Source organism: Oppia nitens, unplaced genomic scaffold (genome assembly GCF_028296485.1).
Source record: "Oppia nitens isolate AA-2021 unplaced genomic scaffold, nextdenovo-longstitch-racon4-pilon3 scaffold2_pilon_pilon_pilon, whole genome shotgun sequence".
NCBI lineage: Eukaryota > Metazoa > Arthropoda > Arachnida > Sarcoptiformes > Oppiidae > Oppia > Oppia nitens.
Window position 1 is genome coordinate 628,486 of NW_026533210.1, and position 24,171 is coordinate 652,656.

The 24,171-nt window shown below is 22.0% G+C and overlaps 1 protein-coding gene across 1 annotated transcript in view; it reads left to right on the forward strand.

Annotated features, from left to right (window-relative positions):
- The first annotated feature begins 4,298 nt into the window (after positions 1-4,298).
- The window catches only part of LOC128956225 (nuclear hormone receptor FTZ-F1-like), a 34,411-nt gene continuing 14,538 nt past the window's right edge, over positions 4,299-24,171 (forward strand). The window contains exon 1 of the mRNA XM_054301912.1: positions 4,299-5,783. Within this exon, the coding sequence (XP_054157887.1) occupies positions 5,384-5,783 (400 nt within the window). The 5' untranslated portion in view covers positions 4,299-5,383. The remainder of the gene's footprint in view (positions 5,784-24,171) is intronic.

Consider the following 24,171-nt stretch of genomic DNA (forward strand, 5'->3'; position numbering starts at 1 on the left):
AAATATTTTAATAATATTACAAACTGATGACAATATTTTTTTCTTAAAAAATAACAAAATATATAAAATCATTACTTATAAGAATATTTAAATTTATTTAAATTTTTATTAAAACAGTATTATTTCAAATATATAAATCTAAATAAATATTTTATAATATATATATATTTTTTGGAGTATAACAAATACAATTAAAATAAATTGTTATAGGTTAAATTGTATAAATTTTAATAATAATTTTTTATTATTATTAAATAAAATTGAATAGAAAAATATTAATATATATAATAGTACTAATTATATTGTATAGTATTTATTTTTAAAAAAATTATATACACTGGCAGCTAATGTGCTAAATATGCCATTAATGGGATTTTTAACTATAAAATAATAATTATATTTGTATTTAATATTGTCTTTTATATATAAAAAACATTCATTGGTTTTCAATCAAATTATAAAATCAAAAATAATAAAAAGTATATAATTATATTTGCATTCAATTTTTCTTAATTCATTAAATATTGATAATAATCATATAAAAACATATGTTAAGAATATACAGTATATATATATACATATATATATATATATATGTTAAATAAAATTTTACTCCCAATTATTATTATTATTATTAACATTATTATACTTTATTTAATATTATTAAGCAAATTCTTTATATATATATATATATATTGAATATAAATATATTTTATTTGATTTTTATTATTATTATTATTATTGTAAATGAAATGAAAATAAAAGTAAATAAAATAATTATATAAAACTATTATATATATATATATATACAGATATATACCTTATTTATATATGAAACCGGTTTTTTTATATTGTGAAAAACAAAAATAAATATTTTATTTTTATTATTATATATTTCTTAAGCGATAAAATAGTATTACCAAACAAATTGAATGTCAAAATCACTTTTATATATATTTTTGTTTTTATTTTAAATTTTATTATTTTTATTTTAAACAAACTTTAAACATTCAATACATTTATTCTATAAAGAAAACATACATTTATTAAATACATTGATTATTATTATTATTATTATTATTCCTTAATAATATTTGTGTTTAATTTATAAATATATATATATATTGAGTATTAAATTATATATTAATTTTATTTTTCATTTAATCATGTTTTTGCAAACTTGAATAGTATTTTCCTAAAAAATTATTAGTAATAATAATACTGTACTTACTATTCAATAATAATTTATAATATAAATTATTTCAATAACTTTGAAGTATTAGTAGTGCAATCCTAGTGACCCAATCCTAGCTATAAAACTACTAGTTTTTCACCCCCTTTACTGATCCACAAAAAATACAGTATATATATATATATAAGTACTTCCCGTGAAATACTAGTCCTCTTTCTCTCTCTCTCTCTCTCTCTCTCTCTCTCTTTGATCAAAAAAAAAAAAAAAAATAAAATAAAGTAAAAAAATTTAAAAAGATTTTCATCTTTTTTTTTATTTAAAAAAAGATGATATAATGAAATGAAATAAAATTTTTAAATTTTGAATTATAATCTATAGTACAGTATAGACATGTGTTTTATATATTAAATAATAATTAAAAAATCAAAGAAAGAGAGAGAGAGAGAGAGAGAGAGAGAGAGAGAGAGAGAGAGAGAGAGAGAGAGAGAGAGAGAGAGAGAGAGAGAGAGAGACCTCACAAGAGTAATATAGGCTAAGGTTAAGGATATTTTGGCAATCAATGAGATTCTGTAAGCGGTGAAAGAGAGAGCACTGGTAGCTATAAAAAAAAAGGTTTATATACAGAATCAGCTACATGTGCTGATAGACATACATATATTCTATATATAAATATACTGTAATTTTATTAGTGTTATATATATACCGTATATATAACCAGTTAATGGCTTATATCATGTGTTATATAAAGAAGTTATATATATTTGTGTATATAATTTGATTGTATAGACACTTAAGTGGTGTATATTGTCTACACATTGACTGACTGACTGTCACACACATACACACACACATACATACATACATACATACATATACACACACGCATACACACACATACAGACACACATATCATACACACACACACACACACACACACACACACACACACACACATACATACAGACACACATATCATATACACACACACACACACACACACACACACACACACACACATACAGACACACATATCATATATACACACACATACACATACACACACATACAAACACATAAACACACATACAAACACATAAACACACATACAAACACACACATACAAACACATACACACATACACACATACACACATACATACACATACATACACACACACACACACACACACACACACACACACACACACACACACACACACACACACACATACATACATACATACATACATACATAGCCGTAAAGTGTAAGTAAAATCAATAAAAATCATTTGGCACTCCATCTCTCTCTCTCTCTCTCTCTCTCTCCAACATCTTATAACTATGTGTGCACTTTACACACACACATATACGACATCCCTCTCTCCTAAATAACTAACTTTCCAGTCATATAGCCGTACCTCACATCACACACACACATACACACACTCATAGCACTCTCACTTTGCTCTGTACTGGTGACCCATTTTGCAGGCGACTGAGCGACTCGTATAACTAGAACGACGATCGCTTAGCGCCTGTATATTATATAGCACTAGTAGTATAGTATAGTATAGTACAGTACAGTATACATACAATAATTGTAAGCGCCTATACCAACCCAAACCAACCAAACAAAATGTCGTATATAAGGTGTATATATATGTGTGTACATAGATATAAACACTGTATATATACATGTATATCCTATATATATATATATATATATACAATATAAGCTACTGGCAGTTATCCTTGAAAAAAAATTACATGTATATACAGTGTACACTCTGTATATATATATATACAAATTGCCCTATTGTACAATGTACATACATATATATATTTCTATGGCAACGTTTGTATATTTAAAATCGAAAAAACATTTTTATGACAAGTGCCACCCAATTGGTAACTATGGTAACCAAATAAAACTAGTTAATATACATAATTAATAATTTTTTTTTAAAAAATTGTTAAAAAGTTTTCTAAAACTCAACTAGATTAGATTTTTGTTGTTAAAATTAAAATTAAATAAATTTTTAAAGAAAAAAGATAAATGTGTTCTAAAAATGTTCTTTTTTTTATAAATTTTTAGTTTTAATTAATAACTTGTGATATGATATTAAAACTAAAAAAAAAGTAAACTTGCTGAAGTTTGTTTAGTATAGGAGATAGCGGGAAATGGGGGGGTTGGGTAGGGTAGAATCCCCATCCCTTCCCCCCTTAGTTATACATTACAGATTACTTTTCTATGATAAATATATATTAAAAAAAAAACTTTAGATAATTTTACTAATTTTTAACATGCATATAAAATAAAAATAGACACTGTTCACAAATAAAGTTACGGATAAACACAACACACACACACATTAGTGACACACATATATCCCGGGTATTCAGGTTCAGCAGGGGATTAGTATCCAGTGTGTGTGTGGGGGGGTATAAGGTAGGGTAGATGAAAGTGGGGGGGGGGGGAAGTTAGCTGATTTTTTTTAAAGGTTAGTGTTTTAAGGGTACTAACCGATATGTTTATGACAAGCCCCCCCCCTTTCCCAATACGCCTCTCTCATACACACACACACACACACACACACACACACACACACACACACACACACACACACACAATGTGTTACAGCATAACTGTGCCATACATTTGTTGTATTGACGATAGTGAGAGTGTGCGTAAACATTACAGGCATTACACTTGACAATACACTATGCACTAAGGCTAGACATGTATATATATATATATAAACGGTTCGGTTATTAAAAAAAAGTCAACTAGGGGGGTTTTTTGATTTATTAAAAAAATTAAAAAATTAAAAACTAAATATAATGTTTATTAAAAAAAATAATATTTAAATAATAATAGACTAATTAAGTTTCAATTTATATTTTTAAAAAAATATATAAAATACATAATATATATATATATTTGTCGGTTCGGTTTTCATACAACTTGTATATAAAAACCAAAAATCACTTTATTTACAACATGTTATTCTCGACTCTATTCTCCTAACATTTACTAATATACTGAAAGAGAGAGAGAGAGAGAGTATTACAATATATATATGTTATGTATTTCTCTCTCTCTCATAGTATATGTGACGGTATGAATGGTACGCCCTTTCAGGTTATGCTGTATATTGTTTGTTGTATGTGTTAGTTGTTTGTGGCACCAGTAGTACAGAGCGCCTGTAGGTTAACATCGCGAGAGAGTCAGAGAGAGTCAGAGAGAGAGAGAGAGATAGTTATCACAACACAGAAAAAATATCATACATTTCATACAGTAATACATATATATATATTGAAGACGAAAGTGAACTCTCGTTTTGATCGTTAGTTTTGTTGTTTTAGTTTTGTTTTTTGGTTTTTTTTTGTTGATTTTTCTCATTACAAGAGGTCTTCAACAACAACAACAACAACAACAACAACAACAACAACAACAATCATAATAACCATCAGTCAGGCCTACAGAGTATATATTTGGGATCAGCTAATCAATTATCTCATCAAATGATGGTATAGTCCGTGTGTTTGTGTGTTGTGTATCTGTTTTTTTATATTGTTGTTGACGACTACCCACTGTGGAAGTGCTGGAAGTGTTTCTGTATATGAAAAGGAAAGTCGTCTTCAGGATAGTTGTTGTTGTTGTTATCATATAATACATACCAAACACTTTGGTGGTGTCTGTGTATGTATGGTTTGGTAGGGGGAAAGTAGGAGGAGGTCTGGTATGTAGTCAACCATTATCATCATCACTACCACCAACACCAACACGTGCGACGACGATCATCGCTAAGAGGAAGGCAGGACTACCACCACCACACCTGTCAGTCAGTCAGTCAGTCAGTGTGTGTGAGGATAATCAACAACAACACCAACAGTGCCACCACTACTACCACAACAACAACACTATCATCAGCGACAACAACAACAACCAACCAACCAATAGATACTACCATTGATGAAGAAGTCGTTTAGAAGAAGAAGAAGTTGCGGTGGTTTAGGTAGTGTCTGCTACAACAGCTGTTGTCGTCCCGATGTCGATGAGGACGACGACGACATTATCGTCAACAACAACAACAACAACAACGTGACGACTGAAAGAGATTATCATATATTATATAATCACATATATATTGACTGAGATTTTTTTTAAAAATAAAAGTTAACACAAACAATGTTGACATCAGTGGTGGCCAACAGTAGTGCGTCATCGGTAACGACGACGGCTGTTGTTGTGGTCAACAACAACAGTGGTGCCGCCGATAACAGTGAGGCCAACATCAACAACAACAACAACAATGGCATCAATAGTAATACAAACAAAGATAGTAATAATAATATAGATATCGATAATAATAATAATAATAACAATAATAATGGCCGACAAAGTAGTGGTGGCGGCGGCGGTGACCAACAAACAACAATTGACGGTTCAGACAGTGCCGTAGTAGTAGTCGGGGCCACACAAGTGGCTGTACTGCAGCCGTCTAGTGTTGGATCGCCCGAAGCCGACGAGATAATGATCGGTGGCGGCGTCGACGATGACGACGACGATGACCAGAGGCCACCCGCATGTATGTCATTATAATAATTGATTTTTTATATAAATTTTTTGGTCAATCATTGGGTCTGAACACTAATTATTGGTTAATATTGGTTATTATTGTTTGATGATAATTAGTTAGTTAGTTAGTTAGTTAGTTAGTTAATAATAATAATAATAATTAGTTAAACAAAACAAAAAATTAAAAGTTTTTATTTTCTATTGGTTTACTTAATATTTATTAAGCGATAGTTATATCTATCATATGATTTAGAAAAAAATACTGTTTTATTATTATTATATTTTTAGTAATATTTAGTTAGCTATCAGTTATCAAAATTATTATTTGATTATCAGTTAATATTAGTTAATATTTTTTTTTTGCTAAATATATTGGTTATTATTATTATTTTTTAAAAAATTAACTAATAATTTATTAATGCCCACACAAATGTTTGAAATTAAAAATATTATTAAAATTATGATTATTATGAACTAAACTGTTTGTTAGTATTGATGATAATTTGATATAAATGTTTGATAATATATATATATATAATATTTATATTGAAAACAAAATGTATGGCGTATATGAATTTTTTTTTATATAATATACTGATTATTTAGTGAGAAAAAATTTATTTTATTTTTTTGATTTAACTTTTTATTTTGTGTGTGTGTGTGTGTGTTATATGTTTATGTGATTACCATTAAATTATTTATTTTAATCAACAACAAAAAATAGATATTAAATTATCAGTGAAATTAAATCAAAGTGTGTGTGTGTGTGATATACATTGATATATATATATATATATATACAGTAAATATTTTATACACTATCAACTAATAGACTAGTGGTGTGATAGTTGGGTCTCTCATATCATTTATATATATATATATATATATATATATATATCCCGGGCATAAAAATTGGGTGTTATATTTGTGGGTGTGTATTGTGTAGGTTAGGTATAGATATTTTTGTTGGTCAAGTAATTAGGTGTGTTGTTGTTAGGGTTGACCTCCATAATTGTTATAATTTTGTTGTTGTTGTAAATTTGAAATTTGAACCAATTTGTTTATATTTTTTTAAAAAAAAATTGATAATAATTTTAAATGTATTTTACATTTAGTATTTATTATTTTTAAAAAATAAAATAATTTATTGAATTTATATTCTAATTATTTATTACATAATAAATAATACATCAATTGTCTCATCAAAAAAAAAAAAAATTATTAAATTTATTAAATAATAAATAAAAGCGTGTTATCTCTGAGCGCTAATAAGCCATGTATTTGACAGATGTTTTTTTTTGTACATCAAATTGAGGTTTTAATTAATAAGTTTTTTGTTGTTGTTGATGTGTGTGTGTGTTTGTATGTATGTGTTAAACGTGTGTTTGAATTGAATAGAAAATAAAAAATATGTGTGACCACTAAAAATAGAAATTTGAACAAAAAATTATATCATAAAAAAAAATGTTTATAGAAATTATGTTAAATATATATATAAAACTTTGGATCATTTTTTTTATATATATAGAGATATTATGTTTTTTGATTTTGGTATTTATTAATAAGGTTTTTTTTTAGTGTGCATTTTATTGTCAAACATATTGTTTGTTGTGTTTGAATACCATTACACGGAAAAAAATTACAGGAATTTCAAGGATTTCAGTGTATATAATATATAGTAATGTTTTTTATGTATGTTTTTATGTTATAAAATATATATATATATATATGGATCGGTCATAAAAATATAGTCAAAAAAAATGTTATATAATTTTGTTGGACTCTCTATATTATAAGTCTCTCTCTCTCTCTCTTTGATATTTGATATAAACTTTATTGATATTTACCCCAACACACACTCACAAAAAATATATGTTTGTATTATATATATATATATATATTTATTTTTAAAAAATAATAATATATACTTCCACTAATATCGTGTTACTTATGTAACAACAACAAAAATTTACTAAATAATAAAGTGATTTACTATTATGCAATAAAATACAAACAAACAAACAAACAAAAAATGATGATTAAAAACAATTGAAAGTAATAATAATAATAAAATTAAACTGTAGAAAAATGATTTATATATTTTTTATATATATTTATTAACTTATGTATTAAATTTATAAAATGTCGTTTATTATTATATTATTTATTATTATTTGTGTTGTGTTTGTTTAGGATAATTCATATATAAATTTATATATATATATATGTATAATAAATTAAATATATATGTTTAAGTAGGTTTCCCTAATACACTGTATGATCTCAATTAAGGGTATATATACTATATATTATATAGTATTAATATATTGTAGTAAATTATCTACAATATTACAGTATAGTGTAGTTAAGTATACAGTGATTAAAAAAAATTGTATGAAAATTATTAAATATTTTTTTAATTTATTATTTTTTGTTTTGTTTGTTTGTTTGTTTGTTCATTAAACAAAACATACAAATTTTGTTTTATTAAAAAATAAAATAATAAAATTAGTTAATTAATAGAAGCTACATTATCAAGCTACTAATTATTTTTTTTATTTATTTTAAATTTTTTAAAATTATTTTTAGTTGAAAATTGTTAGTTTATTTTTAATTATTATTTTTTTTATAGATTTTATCTTGATAAATTATATCAAAATAGAGACCACTAATTATTATTGTTATATATATATAATCATTATTTTTTTTTACAGATAATTATCATTATTATTATTTGGTTAAAAAAAATCATGTTTTAAAATATCTCCTAATTTTTTTTTTGGTTAATGATATATAAATATTATTATTATTATATTATGAATGAAATTGTTTTGTTGTTTTGTTTGATAAAAATGATAAATATATATATATATAATTTTGTCAAAACTTTTAATCAAAATATTTAAAACATGTTAATTCAAAAATATTTTAGAGAAAAAAAACTTTAAAATTTTAAAATTAACAAAAAAAATATTTAGTATTATTTTTTTAAAACATTTATATGATTGACTGACTGATTGATTGAATCGTTAAGCAAATTATTTTTTGTGTGCAAAATAGGATAGAAATTACAATTTAGTTTTTAAATTCAAATTGCATTTCAAATGAGCAAATGATTGTATTTTATTTGCAAACATTTTTTTTTAAATATTATTATTATTATTAAAGGGAAAGTTTTGGTATGTGTTTGAGGAAAAAAATTACAACAATTCCCCCCTTTTTTAATAAATATTTTATTTAACAAAACAGTGTCGTGTTATGTATGCTAAACGCACACTAGAGAGTTGCAAAACAACCCATAGATTTGGTTAAAATGAGATTTTAAACTAATTTATAAAAAAATATATATTTGAAAAATAAATTAAAACTAATTAACCCTGTAATTGATAGTTAATTTACCCCCCCCCTCAAAAAAATATATGCAATATAAATTTGATAAATTAATAAAATTGACGGGTAATGTTGAATACTATTAGAAAATATTATTATTACTATTAGTCTATTTATTGGAAATTGTTTTTCTATATTAAAAAAAAGTAATTTATTGTTTAAAATTTTTGTTTTAACTATTAATTAAATAGACTATTAAGTTATATATAGATAGATAAAAATAATAAAATAAGTTTCGGATTGGATATCCCGATAATTAGTATTTAAAAAATCTATTCACTAGTCTATTAAATACATCACAACAACACACAAACACTTGATTTTCACTTTTAACTGTTAAAACTAATGAAAACATGGGAACAGAAAAAAAATTATGGAAAATAATAATTACTATTTGTTTGTTGTACTTAAAAAAAATGTTAAGAGAGAGAGAGAGAGAGAAAACAATATAAATTTATTGTCATTAATGTAATAAAATAGTGAGAGTGAGTGAGAGAGAGAGAGAGAAAGTTTAAAATTGCGCGAAAAACCGTTTCAATATAATTTCAATACTACAGGTATATGTATTTATTTTTTTGAAAGCCCTGATTTTTTTCCCATAATATGATATATGGAGCATATAATGTATTGAAAAATATATATATCTATGACACACATAATAGATATATTGCTTTTAACAGAGAGAGAGAGAGAGAGCATACAAAATAATGGCAAAAGTGCAACAAAATAGCAAAAATGCTATTATATATCCAAATGTCGTCTCCTATGACCTCTCGACATAAAGCTCTCTCTCTCTTCTCTCTCTCTCTCTCTCTCTCTCTCTCTCTCTCTCTCTCTCAGATCTTAGACATCACTTATATATATATAATACTTTTTTTCTTGAATATATATGATATAATAATAGCTGTCGATTAAAACATGTTATTATTGTAATCGGTTATCGTATTTGTGTGTGTTGTTCCCATCCCTTAACCCTAAAAGCTCCCATTCCCTTACTTTACCAAATATATAGTACCTATATATATATATAGTGAGAGAGAGATTTATGGATATAAATGCTACTCAAACGATATTATAAATCTATTCTTCAAAATAAACTATATATTTATAGATTGTCTATATATTGTGGGACACTATTGTCACTCAGGTATTGGGATTTGAATTTTTTTTTTTTTTTTTTTAATACATATTATTTGATATATGAATAACTGTGTTAAACATAACATATTGATTGTCTGATCCATTGACTCTCTCTTTCTAGGATTTTTCTCATCAGTATCTCTCTCTCTCTCTCTCTCTCTATCAGTCACTCTCACTCTTATATAATATATACAGTATATTGTCGGACAATCCATTAGACGACACTCCCAGGTAATGTCACACACATAGACAGTGGCACTGGTATACTACTGTATATATATATATATATATATATATATACAGTATATACTAAGCGATGACATATGCAAACACTGGTGATGATTGAATTTCTCATTCACCTGAATCACCCATTTATTGTCAGTATAGTCTACTATATATATATATATATATTGTTATACCAATATATGTATGTATAATATATAAGTATTTTACATAATAATAATAATAATAATGACGATAACCTGATAGACGATTCATGATTTTTATTTTATTTATTGAATGTTTTATTTTTCTATACAATTTTTTTGTGTCACTATCTAGATATTGGAGTATGAATTGTCTAGAATAGAGAGAGAGAGAGAGAGAGAGAGAAATTTTATTATTATTATTTTCAGTGTATTTATAATAATAATAATACAACCATTTGTTATATATATATATGTTGTAACGATTATATATATGTATGTACTGTAAATGATTATACCGGTAGATTGTACCCATCCCTTTCCCCCCTCCCAATTATTTTTTTTTTTAAAAATATGTCACACATATAGGTATAGTTGACGACAATTATTTGGTGGTTATATTGATGATGTGTTTTTGAATGAGAGAGAGAGAGAGAGAGAGAGAGAGAGAGAGAGAGATAACTGAGCGCTAAAATTGTTGTTAGTTTTATTTTTTTTCATTGATAATGAAACTAAAAATATATATTTTTTATTACATATACACCATAAACAACACTATGCTATAAATATTTATACTGTATATATATTTAATAATAATAAATTTTATAATTTATTATTAATACATATATATAATTGTTTTGATGGTTAAATATATATATAGAGAGAGAGATTAATTTTGAGAAAACAAAATTATATTATTATTATTATTAACAACGATTGAGAAATTAATTATTATTTAATTTTTTTTAACTGTTTAATTTGTTTGCTAAATAACTGTATATTCAATTACACATTATAATCAGTAAATAATAATTATGATAATTGGATACAATAATATAGAGGTATATATATATATATATATATATACGTAAATACTTATATATTAAATGATCTCACATAATAAATATTTAACATATTTACTACTAATAATAATAATAATGATGATAACGATGATAATACTAATAATAATACAGTACAAAATTATTACTATTATATTTTTATATTAGATATAATTTATAGTGTAATTGTATAAATTTTAAAATGTACCATAATTGGTTAGATTTTTTTTATATATATATATTATAATAAAACTATATTTTATTACTATATATATACACTATAATATAGTGACTATATCTTCAACAAAAAATCTATTGGTTTTAGGAAATCCCCTTTTTCAATGTTATTATACCTGTATAATGTATATACAGGTATATATATATATATATATAAGTACCTGTATTATCAATTGAATAAAATTATACAGTATATACATATACACAACTTTCCCATTTGCGTGAACCAACCAACACATATAAAAGCAGATGTACGGCCAGATTAATTGGCTACCTGTGCTCTCTCTCTCTCTCTCTCTCTCTGAACATATACTGTTTTAATGGTTTATTTTTTTTATAAATAAAAAAAATATAGGGATTGGGGGATGTCTAGTGATATGGACACATACCATACCATACCATACATACATACAGTACACTTGTTTGTCTTGTATGTATATATCAATCAAATTTAGGTATTTTAGTTACTATAGTATAGTAACTATTACACAGTAGTAGTATCGATAATATATCGATAATAATAATAATGTTGTAATACTAACCGGTTTTTTAAATATTTCGCTTTCAATTTTTTGTTGTCAAAAAACAGTTTCACCTGAAAAACATTTTTGTATTTCCAATACAATTATTATAATATAAAAAATATTTATGTATTGGAAATTGTATTGAATATATGTTGAATTTTGTTTGTATGTGTGTGAATGTGTGTGTGTGTGTGTGTGTGTGTGTGTGTGTGTGTGTGTGTGTGTGTGTGTGTGTGTGTGTGTGTGTGTGTGTGTGTGTGTGTGTTTGTATGTATGTATGTGTGTGTATATACTTTTGTATTAATAACATGTGATACCATTTTTTTTATATCAATTTTGTTTTATGCATATATTTAAGAGGAGAGAGAGAGAGAGAGATTGTTCCCATTTTTTTTATAAATACAATATTGTTGTCAATATATATATATATATATATATATATAATAGTGAAAGTGTTGTTTAGTTTAATAGTGTTTTCATTTGAAAAGCATTTTTTTGTGTGAATTTTTTTTTTATTATACAATCATTGAAAATGAAATGAAAACTTCTTTTTTTTTGTTAGTTATAAATTCAATGTATATATCAAATAAAATAAAACATCAGTCAATTGCATAACTGATTTCTCGGTTCATCAGTTTTTTTTGTGTTGCATTTAACACTGTATTTGTAATATTAATGTATTATTATTATTATTAGTATTATTAGTATTAGGCGCACAACAAAAAAAAATGTTATACAATTTCAATCCGACAAATGTATAGTCATTTTTATGTATTAGTAGTCTCTCTCTCTCTCTCTCTCTCTCTCTCTTTCTCCCGTCTATTAAAGAGGACACACATATTTGTATTTAACTTATATAACTAAAAAAAATCCCGTCCCTTTTATTTTCTATGGCATAGCTTTTTTTTATTGAGTTGACACATAAATTTATGTCCAAATCTATTGTTAAAAATAAAATATATATTTATATATATATATATAATATAAAAAAACACTTTTACTCTCTTTTTTTGTGTTGTTGTGTTATCTCTATGTATGTCTCCCTTTCCCTACTCTCTCTCTCTCTTTCTCTGGGGTCGTCCCATTTGCTATGGATTTATATAATACAATATATATATATATACACCTATATTTGGTTATACATTAATGCAAATTATTACATAATTTATTATTTAATCGTTTTACTAGTTTTTTTTTTTAAATTTTTAAATATATATAAATAAGGATTATTATGAAAATTATTGTTTGTATTATTTTAATTTTTTGTTTGTTTGTTTGTTAATCTTAACACTTGTTGTTATAATTTGTTATATATATATATTTAAAATAATATATATATATATATATATATAATAATTGTTGTTGTTATGGAAATATATCATCTATAAAAAAAATTTGTTTTGTTTTGTTATATCAAAAAAAAATTAATACATAAATTAATAATAAAATAACATAATAATGTGTGAACCAATTTTTTGTTTTGTTTGATATCATTTAGAAAATAAATATCAAAGTTTTTTTATATTATAATTTTTTTTTTAGGACAAATAGTTCAAATGTCTATATCTATGTATGTTTAATAATAATAATAATAATAATAATGATAATTATGTTTTGATAAACTATTTATTTTGCATACACACACACACACACACACACACATAGATAGATATACACACTATCAATATTGATGGTATTGATTATTATTATTATCTATTAATTTTTTTTGTTACTAATATACATATCAGGGTATAGTAATTATTTTTTTTTTAAAATATTGTGGTTGCGAAAAATTGTACATGATAAATTAGGTGAAAATTTTATTTAGTTAAAAAAATAATAATAATATTAAGGTTAGGGCTAATTTTCTATACTAACCATTAAATTTAGGTAAATTGTGTTACTCTCTCTCTTTCTCTCTCTCTCTCTCTCTCTCTCTCTCTCTCTCTCTCTCTCTCTCTCTCTCTATGTGTGTGTGTATATGTATGTGTCGACTTAATAATAATTATATATACAATAAATAATAATAATAATAAAAATATCAAATTAGTGTTTCATTAGATTTACACGATATGTAAGCGCATTAAATAATTGTTTGATACCTTTGAGTGTCGGTTTTTGAGTGTATGTATGTATGTATGTATGTGTACTGTATATGTATGTATGTGTGTATATGTATGTACACTGTATATGTGTGTGTGTATGTGTATTGCCGTTAGAGTGCACGCAGTGTTAATCGGGTCAGTGGGTCATACATATTATAAACACATATATTAGAGGGTAGACCTCTGGTGCTCTCCTATCCAGGTTATAACCAATCAAAGCTAACTGTGCTGTTTGGTTATTTGGTTTATAATTGTTGGTGTTGTTGTTGTTGTTGGATGTTATTGTTGACGTCCCACACAACAATTTTTTTTTGGCGCACTTGTCTAATATATATGAATAATAAGCAATTGTTTTAATCAATTAGTAATTAATTTATTTAATAATATTAATACTAATAGAGAAATATTTTCTTATAATGAATTAAATAAAATAATTTTTCAAATGCACGTCAATTACCACGGTTAATTTTTTGTTTTTAATTAGTTGCATACATACATACACATACATATTGTATATTACATACATACACACCAATAGTAGTAAAAAAAAAAAGTTTTTATTTTGAAATTAGAGGGAAAGTTATTGTAGAAAATTTATTATTACTATAATTTATATATAAGGAAATTTTCTTGATATTAATTTATATATATATATTTATTTCCATGTACATTATTTTTTTTTTAAATTGTTTGTTATTTTGTGAAATTATAATTTTTCAAACAAAACACTTGAAAATAATTAAATATTAAATTGATTTCTGGTTTTTTTTGTTGGTTGGTTTTGATTTGATTTGAAAAGTGCTGCCAAGTTTTGAATGAAATTTGAATTAAACAAAAATAAAGTAATTTTGTGTGTGTATGTGTGTGTATATGTGTGTATGTGTGTGTATGTGTGTGTATGTGTGTGTATGTGTGTGTATGTGTGTGTATGTGTGTGTATGTGTGTGTATGTGTGTGTATTTGTGTGTATGTGTGTGTATGTGTGTGTATGTGTGTGTATGTGTGTGTATGTGTGTGTATGTGTGTGTATGTGTGTGTATGTGTGTGTATGTGTGTGTGTGTGTGTGTGTGATTATATTTAAACAGTATATGATTATCTATTATTGATATCGATGTTAAAATAACAACATCCTCAACAACAACAACAAATTGAAAATACATTTCAAAAAAATAATATTAGACATAGATTTTGATGTGTATGTCTATTATGTTATTTCATTTACTACTACTACTACTACTACTACTACTACTACTACTACTACTACTTTTACATCAACAACACAATAAGCATGTCGTTTGTGTCCTTTAAATATATATATTTACACAGAAAATCTATTTTTAGTATATATATATATTGCACACATAGTATATTTAAGCTTAGATAAGCAATTTTGTTGTGTAATAATAATAATAATAATATTTTAGGGATGGATAGTAGTAGTAGTAGTAGTAGTAGTGAATAGCACTTGTAGTCTATATATTCTGTAGTATAACTGTGTTATCGATTGAACTAAATTTTTCTTCAATAGATGTGTAGATTCCGGTCGATTTTTTCTGTGTGTTATTATATAAGAATATTCTGTATTTATATATAGTTTTTAGAAATAGATTTTTTTCACAAGAATTATAACTATTATATATATCTGTAATATATATATATATATTGAATAATTTTTGTTTATTTGTACCAAATAGACCAGAATTGACATATATATGTACCGGTAAAATGAATTATTATTATTTGTAAAAACATATTAGTTGTTTAAACAAAATATATACTGTATTTTGTTGTTGTTGTTATTAATATTTATGAAATATATATATATATGAAAGATATTAAGGAATTTGATTTTTAGTTGTTGTATAAATAGATTAGAAGATAATATTAATAATAATAATTAATTAATTAATAGATTTTGTGATTTTGTGATTTTAATTGAATAGTATTTAGTTTAGCCACAAAAATAAAACTTAATACTATACATGAATTTTATACTTAATTAATACAAATATATTTTGATGATAACAATGGGGGTGGGGTGGGTGGGGGTAGGGATATAACGTATTTACACACACACACAAAAATTGTATTTATTTAATCAGCATTTAATATATATAGTATTAATTAATTGATTAATTTGTTATTTATTTATTTTTGTATGCATCCGTTAATTAAAACCTATTAATATAAAAGATGATATTGTTGATTTTTATTATAATTATTTTTATAACATTATAATTATAACATTAATAAATACTAATATACTAATATTAGGATATATTATTTATGATGATATATTTATCATTAATAAAAAGTAATTATAATAATAAATATACAATGATTTAACAGATTTTTATTTAAATATATATATATAAAAAAAAGTTACACAATTATTATTATATAGTAATTATTATTATTATTATTATTATTATACAGTATAGTACATTGAAATCTCCCTATTGAATAATTAATGATTTTAAGTTAATTTTTTTTAGTATTATTATTATTATTATTTAGTATAATAAACAATAAACAATATTATTAGGTATGCAATCATCAACAACAACAACAAAAAAAGTTTGAATTTATGATGATTTTTTGGATAATGAATATCCAAAAACTATAAACTAAATGAATGAGTAATTAAATAAATAAATAAATACAAAATATATGTAAATAAAATATAGAATTTTATTTTATTACAAAAGTAATTAACATATTTTACATTTAAATAATAAAAAACTTTTATTTAAGTAAAAAAACGGTTTAAATATTTAAATATTATTATGCGATTTTATCCTCAATTTTTTTGTTTTGTTTTGTTTAGTTTATTGCTATATTATATATTTAATATATTATTATTATTATTATTATTCAAACGGTTAAATGATGTGATAAACCTATCATTAAACTAAATGGATTTATATATATATATATATATATATATACAGTATATTCTGTATATTATAATTGTATTTTACTTATTATTATTATTTTTGTATTGTTATGTCTAGGATATATATACTGTATTATATAATATATATTAAATTTTATGATAACTAATAGTAAAATAATACCAACACATTTTGTATATTGGTTATCGTTTAAGTTTTTTGTTGTATCTTTTTTTTATATATATATTAATATTTGTGACAAAATTGTCAATTACTTTATATACTATATATAAAAATACAAATAATCATATTATTAAAAGCTAGAAAATCAATAATTATCCATTAGTTGTATACAATAACAACAAAAATAGTAGTGATTATTATTATTATCCATTAGTTTTTTATTTATTATTATTATTATTTCATTAAAATTAAGTCTATTAAATACATAAAATGATACAAATTGAAACCGTATATAAAAATATATCCATTAGTTATATATAATAATAATAATATATGAACAAGCAATTTTATTGAAATATTATACACAGTATAATATCTCTAATATATTTATAAAAATGTAATCTATTATAGTAAGTAATATTATATAATATTACATATCTAGATATAATAATAATAATAATAAAATGTTTATTAACTTTTTAAAACATCTAATAAGGAAATACTACTTATTATTATTATTATTATGAATATACTGTATATATATATACATAATATGTATATTACATATACATTATTTTGAAGGAAGTGTCTTATGTTTTATTTTTTGTTGTTGTTGTTGTTGTTGTCAAAAAATTGTATGTTATTTTTTGTACACATTTTGTTAATATATATATATATTTATAGTGATTATAATATTTGATATAAAAATTATAATATTATATATGTGTGCGAGATTATTTATTGTGGAAATTATATTATTTTTTTAAAATGTATTTTTCTATCGATGATTATTTTTGTTTAACCAGTTTATAGAATATTTTTATTATTATTATACTATATATATATATAAATTATTAGTTATCGGGGGTTAAAAAAACCATTTTTTTAAATATTTATTTTTTAATACAATAACCATATAAACAAAATATTATTTTTAATCAGAATTTCAATTGTTATATTTAAAAAACACACAATTTTTTTTAAAAAATGATTTCATTAAAATTCATAAAATTTTTAGATGAAAATTTATATCTTAATATTTTTATCATTAAAAAACTGTATCACATCTAGTAGTTAAAAATCAATTAAAAAAATAATAATAGAAAACTATAAAATTTATATAAATTAATTTTTTATAAAAATATATATATATTACTATATAATCTATAGAATCTAGGTTATATATTTTTATTATAAAAAAAAATATTATATTAAAAACATTTAATTATTTTTTTTTAATATACATGAATATATTTTCTATATATTTATATATATTGTGATTTTGGTTTCATAGATGGCGCTATTGATTCTATATATTAAAAAAAATTTTACTTTTAGTATTTTATTTTTACTTTTTTTTTTTAAATTTTATAATAATAAAAAAAATAACGACAACACTAGATATTATTAATAGTGTATTTCAATATCTAGTTTTTCAATGAGAGAGAGAGAGAGAGAGAGAAATTTATATTATATAAATAAATATATATATAATAAATATGTAGTAATTTTTTTCAATTTAATCAATTATTATATAAGTACTGTATTTACTGTTTATATAATAATAATAAAGTTTAGTAAAATATAGTATAAAAAAATTTTTTTCCAATATAACTAATTAGTTGTTGGCCACCATATAAAAAAAAAGTTATCTAATTTTATTATTATTGTATAATAATAATATTTTTTTAATTTAAATGTATTGTTACACAAAAAAAATAATTATTTTTTGAATATGAATGAATAGAAATCATATATGAATATTATATTTATATATTTGTGTCTATAATATAGTCTATTGTTTTGTTTTATTGTTTTGTTGTTTTTGCACGACTTTTATTTAATTTATTTTTTTTTATTATTATTAACTACTATTCATAATGAAAATTATAATAATAATAATAGTAATATAAATAATGTGTTTAATAAAAAATTAATGATTTTTTTCTCACTAGTTTTGTGTGACTGAAAACAAAACAAAAGTTATTATGTTTTAGTTTTTTTACTTTTAATTAATTTAAACAGAGAGTTGTATTATTATTATTATTATTATGAGAGAAATAATAGCTAATTTAATTAAAAGTAAGTAAAAGTGATTAATTATATATTTATATATATATATATATAACTTATTTAATATATTATTTATTATAATTTAATTTAATTTAATAAAAATTTTTGTGTCTAACTTTTTATTAATATTAATCATCTATCAGTGTATATATGATTATTATGTTTATTATTATTATTATTACACAAATATAAAATTAAATTTTTTTTAAACACATTTTATTAAATAAATTAAAAGTTAAAGAGAGAGAGAGAGAGAGAGAGAGAGAGAGAGAGAGAACGAACACACATTCATACTATTGCAATATAATCTCAAAAAATCTAGTTTTAAAAGTGAAAATATTTTTGTAATTAGTTTTTTTATGCATAATATATATATATATATATATAAAACTAAAAGTCGTTTTTAAATAACTTTTTTTTAATGTGTATCTATATATTCCTCATTAACTATAAATAGATTTATTATTATTATTATTATTAAATCCTAATAAATATGTTGACAACAAGTGTGATGTTATATTGTTTTTTATACATCATATATATTATATTTAATACATATATCTATTATTTATTCAAATATTTTTTGGGGAGTTATTCATATTTTTATTATTTTTTGAATATAATAATAATTAAAACAAAAATAATTATAATAGTTGGTAACAATTATTATTTAAGTTGTTTGTATAGAGAGTATAGTGTATAAAACTATTTTGAATATACAATAATTATTATGTATTAATACCTGTAATAATAAAAATAAAAATAATAATTGCATTTATATAATGAAAATATTTATTTTATTTTATTTTTTTTCATAGAAAATGTATGCTTTAATACATAAGTGTTTGTGTGTGTTGTCCATACATATAGTTATATTTTATATTAATTTTTTTTATTGCTGAATTTAAATATAAATATTATATATATATATAAATATATGTATGTATTTAAAATAATAATAATAATAATAATATATTTGTATAATATTAAAATTTTCATATGAAATTGAATTGAACAAGTTAACCTTGATCTAAAACAACTTTCAACTTATATTTTACCAAAAAATCCTACTTTTTTTATTTGTCGCTTAAATCTCTCTCTCTCTCTCTCTCTCTCTCTCTCTCTCTCTCTCTCCTATTTATACAAACTTGAATTTATTTTAAATAAACAGTATATATGTATAATACATATACCTGTATATATATACAGGTACATATGATATATCTATCTATATATATAAATGCATGATATAAGTTGCTTTGGGCTATGATTTTGAAAATAGAAAAATATTTAACTGTTAGGTAATAACTATTAAAAAGTTAGTATAGTGTATATATAATATACAGTATATATACTGTATATATATGTACTCAAAAATATGTGTGTTTCGCTAAATAATTTTTTTGTGTGTGTAATGTGTATGTGTTGTTGTGTGCGCTAAACAACACTTATATAGTCATCAAAAATAAAAACTAGTATTTTCAGTGAAATTTATTTTTTAACTCTCTCTCTCTCTCTCTCTCTCTCTCTCTCTGTATGACTGACTCACTCACTGGTATTAACTATAATATTAACTAACATTAAATAACGGATACCTTTTGAGTTGATTAAAAAAAAAATGTACGGAAAGTTTCCAAACGACTAACTATTTTATAATAATAATAATAATAATCTAATAAAACGATTATATATTGAGAGAGAGAGAGAGAGAGAAAAAAAATTAATTTAAATGAAAGTAATAAAAGAAAAATAAGTAAAAATTAATTTTTATTATATACACGCAATTAAAAATTTTAAAAATTATTTTATCACATACATTGTATATTTAGTTAAAAATTTATTATTATGTTTATATATATATATATATATATATTTATTATATTAACTTATTTAAATGTCTAGACTTGGGTTGTATTAATGATTTAGGTTTGGTTTATTAAAATTTATTTTAAAAAAATATTAAAATTATAAAAAGCATTTAACATATAATATAATTTATATGTGAATATAAATTATAAGTTGTTTTTTATATGTTGTGATAGTTATATAAAAAATTATAGTGTAAATTGTTTTTAAAAAATTAACAAATATTTAATTTAATTTTTTGTATATATATTATTATACATTTATTTAATTTGTATATTAAAAAAAAAATTTATTTTTCTATATGCAAACAATTAATTAGATTTAAATAAAATAATTTACGAAATTTTTTAAAAATTAATAATATCCTTATTTTATTTATATTGCATTTTAATTTTTTTGTGTTTTTATAAATTTATTTATTATATATATATATATATTTGTAAAGTAAACAACATTATTATTATTCATGTATTTATAGGTTTTGCAAAACTAAAATATATTATTTATTTATTTATTAATAATTATTATTATTATTTTCGAGTCACTGATTGGGACATAATTTTTTCAATGAAGTTGTTGTTGTTGTTGTGTTAGAAATTACCAGAAAATTTAAAATTGAAATTATTATTATTATTATTATTAGTTTGTTTACTAATATACTGTATATTTGCTATCATGTATGTTATTGTATATATTTATATTTATTTTTTTTTAATTTACTGTATTTATAATTATTATATTAGATAATGATTTTTTTTGTTTCTCTCTCTCTCTCTCTCTCTCTATCAAAACACATACATATTTGTATATATATATATACTGTATGTATATATATATATAATGAATATTCCGAAATAATCAACAAATTTCACAAATATTATATATTGTTTAATAATAATGTAATAATATATATATATATATTATTTAATGAGGAGGAGGGGAGGAGTGACACACACACACACACACACATACATACATACACACACACACACACACACAGCACAGATAGATAGTGAAACTGTATTTATTTTAAAACACCGCCACCAGCACTGGGTATTGGGGACAAGGATTTAAACTTGAATTGAGTGAAACATAAAATTATTATTTAGTTTTTTTTTTATAATATTATTATGAAATTTATATATAATTTTTTACATAAACACAAATACATATGAGATTTTTTTCTACTACTAATAAAAAAAAGTTTGAATTTTTTTTTGATTTATATAAGTTTGTATTTATTATTATTATTATTATTACTTTATTTTGTTGTTGTTGTTTTTTATATATAAATTTAATTTTTCTCCAAATAAACAATCGCTTTTAACTTTTTAGGGGGAGGGGGGGGGTAGGGATATTAAAAAACAACTTTATATAATAATATTATTATTATTAATAATATCCATACAAACAAACAACTGCTGATTTTTATCGCTTTTTATTGCCTTTTCCTCAATATATTGCTTCAATACATACTGTACTTATAATAATAAAGTAATATATTATAAAATTTTTCGTTAAATACTATTAGCAAAGAGAGAGAGAGAGAGAGAGAGAGATTTCATATTTATATATATATATTTAAATTAAAATACAATTTATATTAAACAATGTATTGTTTAGAGAGAGAGAGAGAGACTATTATTTAATTTTTTTGCATTAATACTGTAAATATCGAAATTATGTGGTATTTCTTAATCTAACGTTTTTTTTTATTATTATGTGTTATCATATTTATTAATCGCATACACACATAGAGATAGGAAAATAAAAATAAATTACTTAATAACTTAATTTAAATATGTATTCATTAATTTTTTTAAAAAAATATATAATTGGGTTTATTTATTGTTGATTTTTTTGTTGTTGGTTGTATTTAAATTTGCAAAATAGACAAATTTATTTACATATATATATATATATTCAAAGTGTATGTATGTTTTTTGTATATTTAATTTATTATTATTATTATAATTTTTTTAGTTTGTTTACTATCTGTGGTATACCACTTAATTTACACTTAATTTATATATATATATATTAGTATATTAGACAGTATTTGTGTTAAGTTATGTTCAACAACAACAACAACAAAAATAAAACACAATTTTTTTTTAAAATTATTTTTTTAAAGCTTTTATCATTGATCTAGTTAATCTAATAATAAATAGTTTATATTCATAATATATATATATAATTACAGTATATATTAAGCACACATTTTTTTTATTACACACACATATTATGTCTTAATTTGTTTATTAGTCTAAAAAAACAAAATATTTTCACTATTTTTTCATTCAATCAAATTATTATTATTATTATTAGATAATCTGTTTATTAACACTTATATCGACCAAATTTGTTGTTGTTATTGTTGAAAGTAATAAAAACATTTAACACAATATTTTAATTTAATATAAATTAACTTATATTGATATATATATATAGTTATAAATATCAATTTGATATCATGTTTTTTTGAGCTTAATGTTTACCAACAAATATATTGATTAAAATTGATTAACAAAAATCTATGTCTTGTATTATTACAAAAGTATGTTTACATTTATGATTAAATAAAAACTTTTATCATTTGATATTATTATTATTATTATTATTATTAAGTGTATAAAGGTTTATAGGTTTAGACCACATAAATATATTTATTTATTTATTTTATTACTAATAAATTATTAGTAGTAGTACTACTAAGTTTTG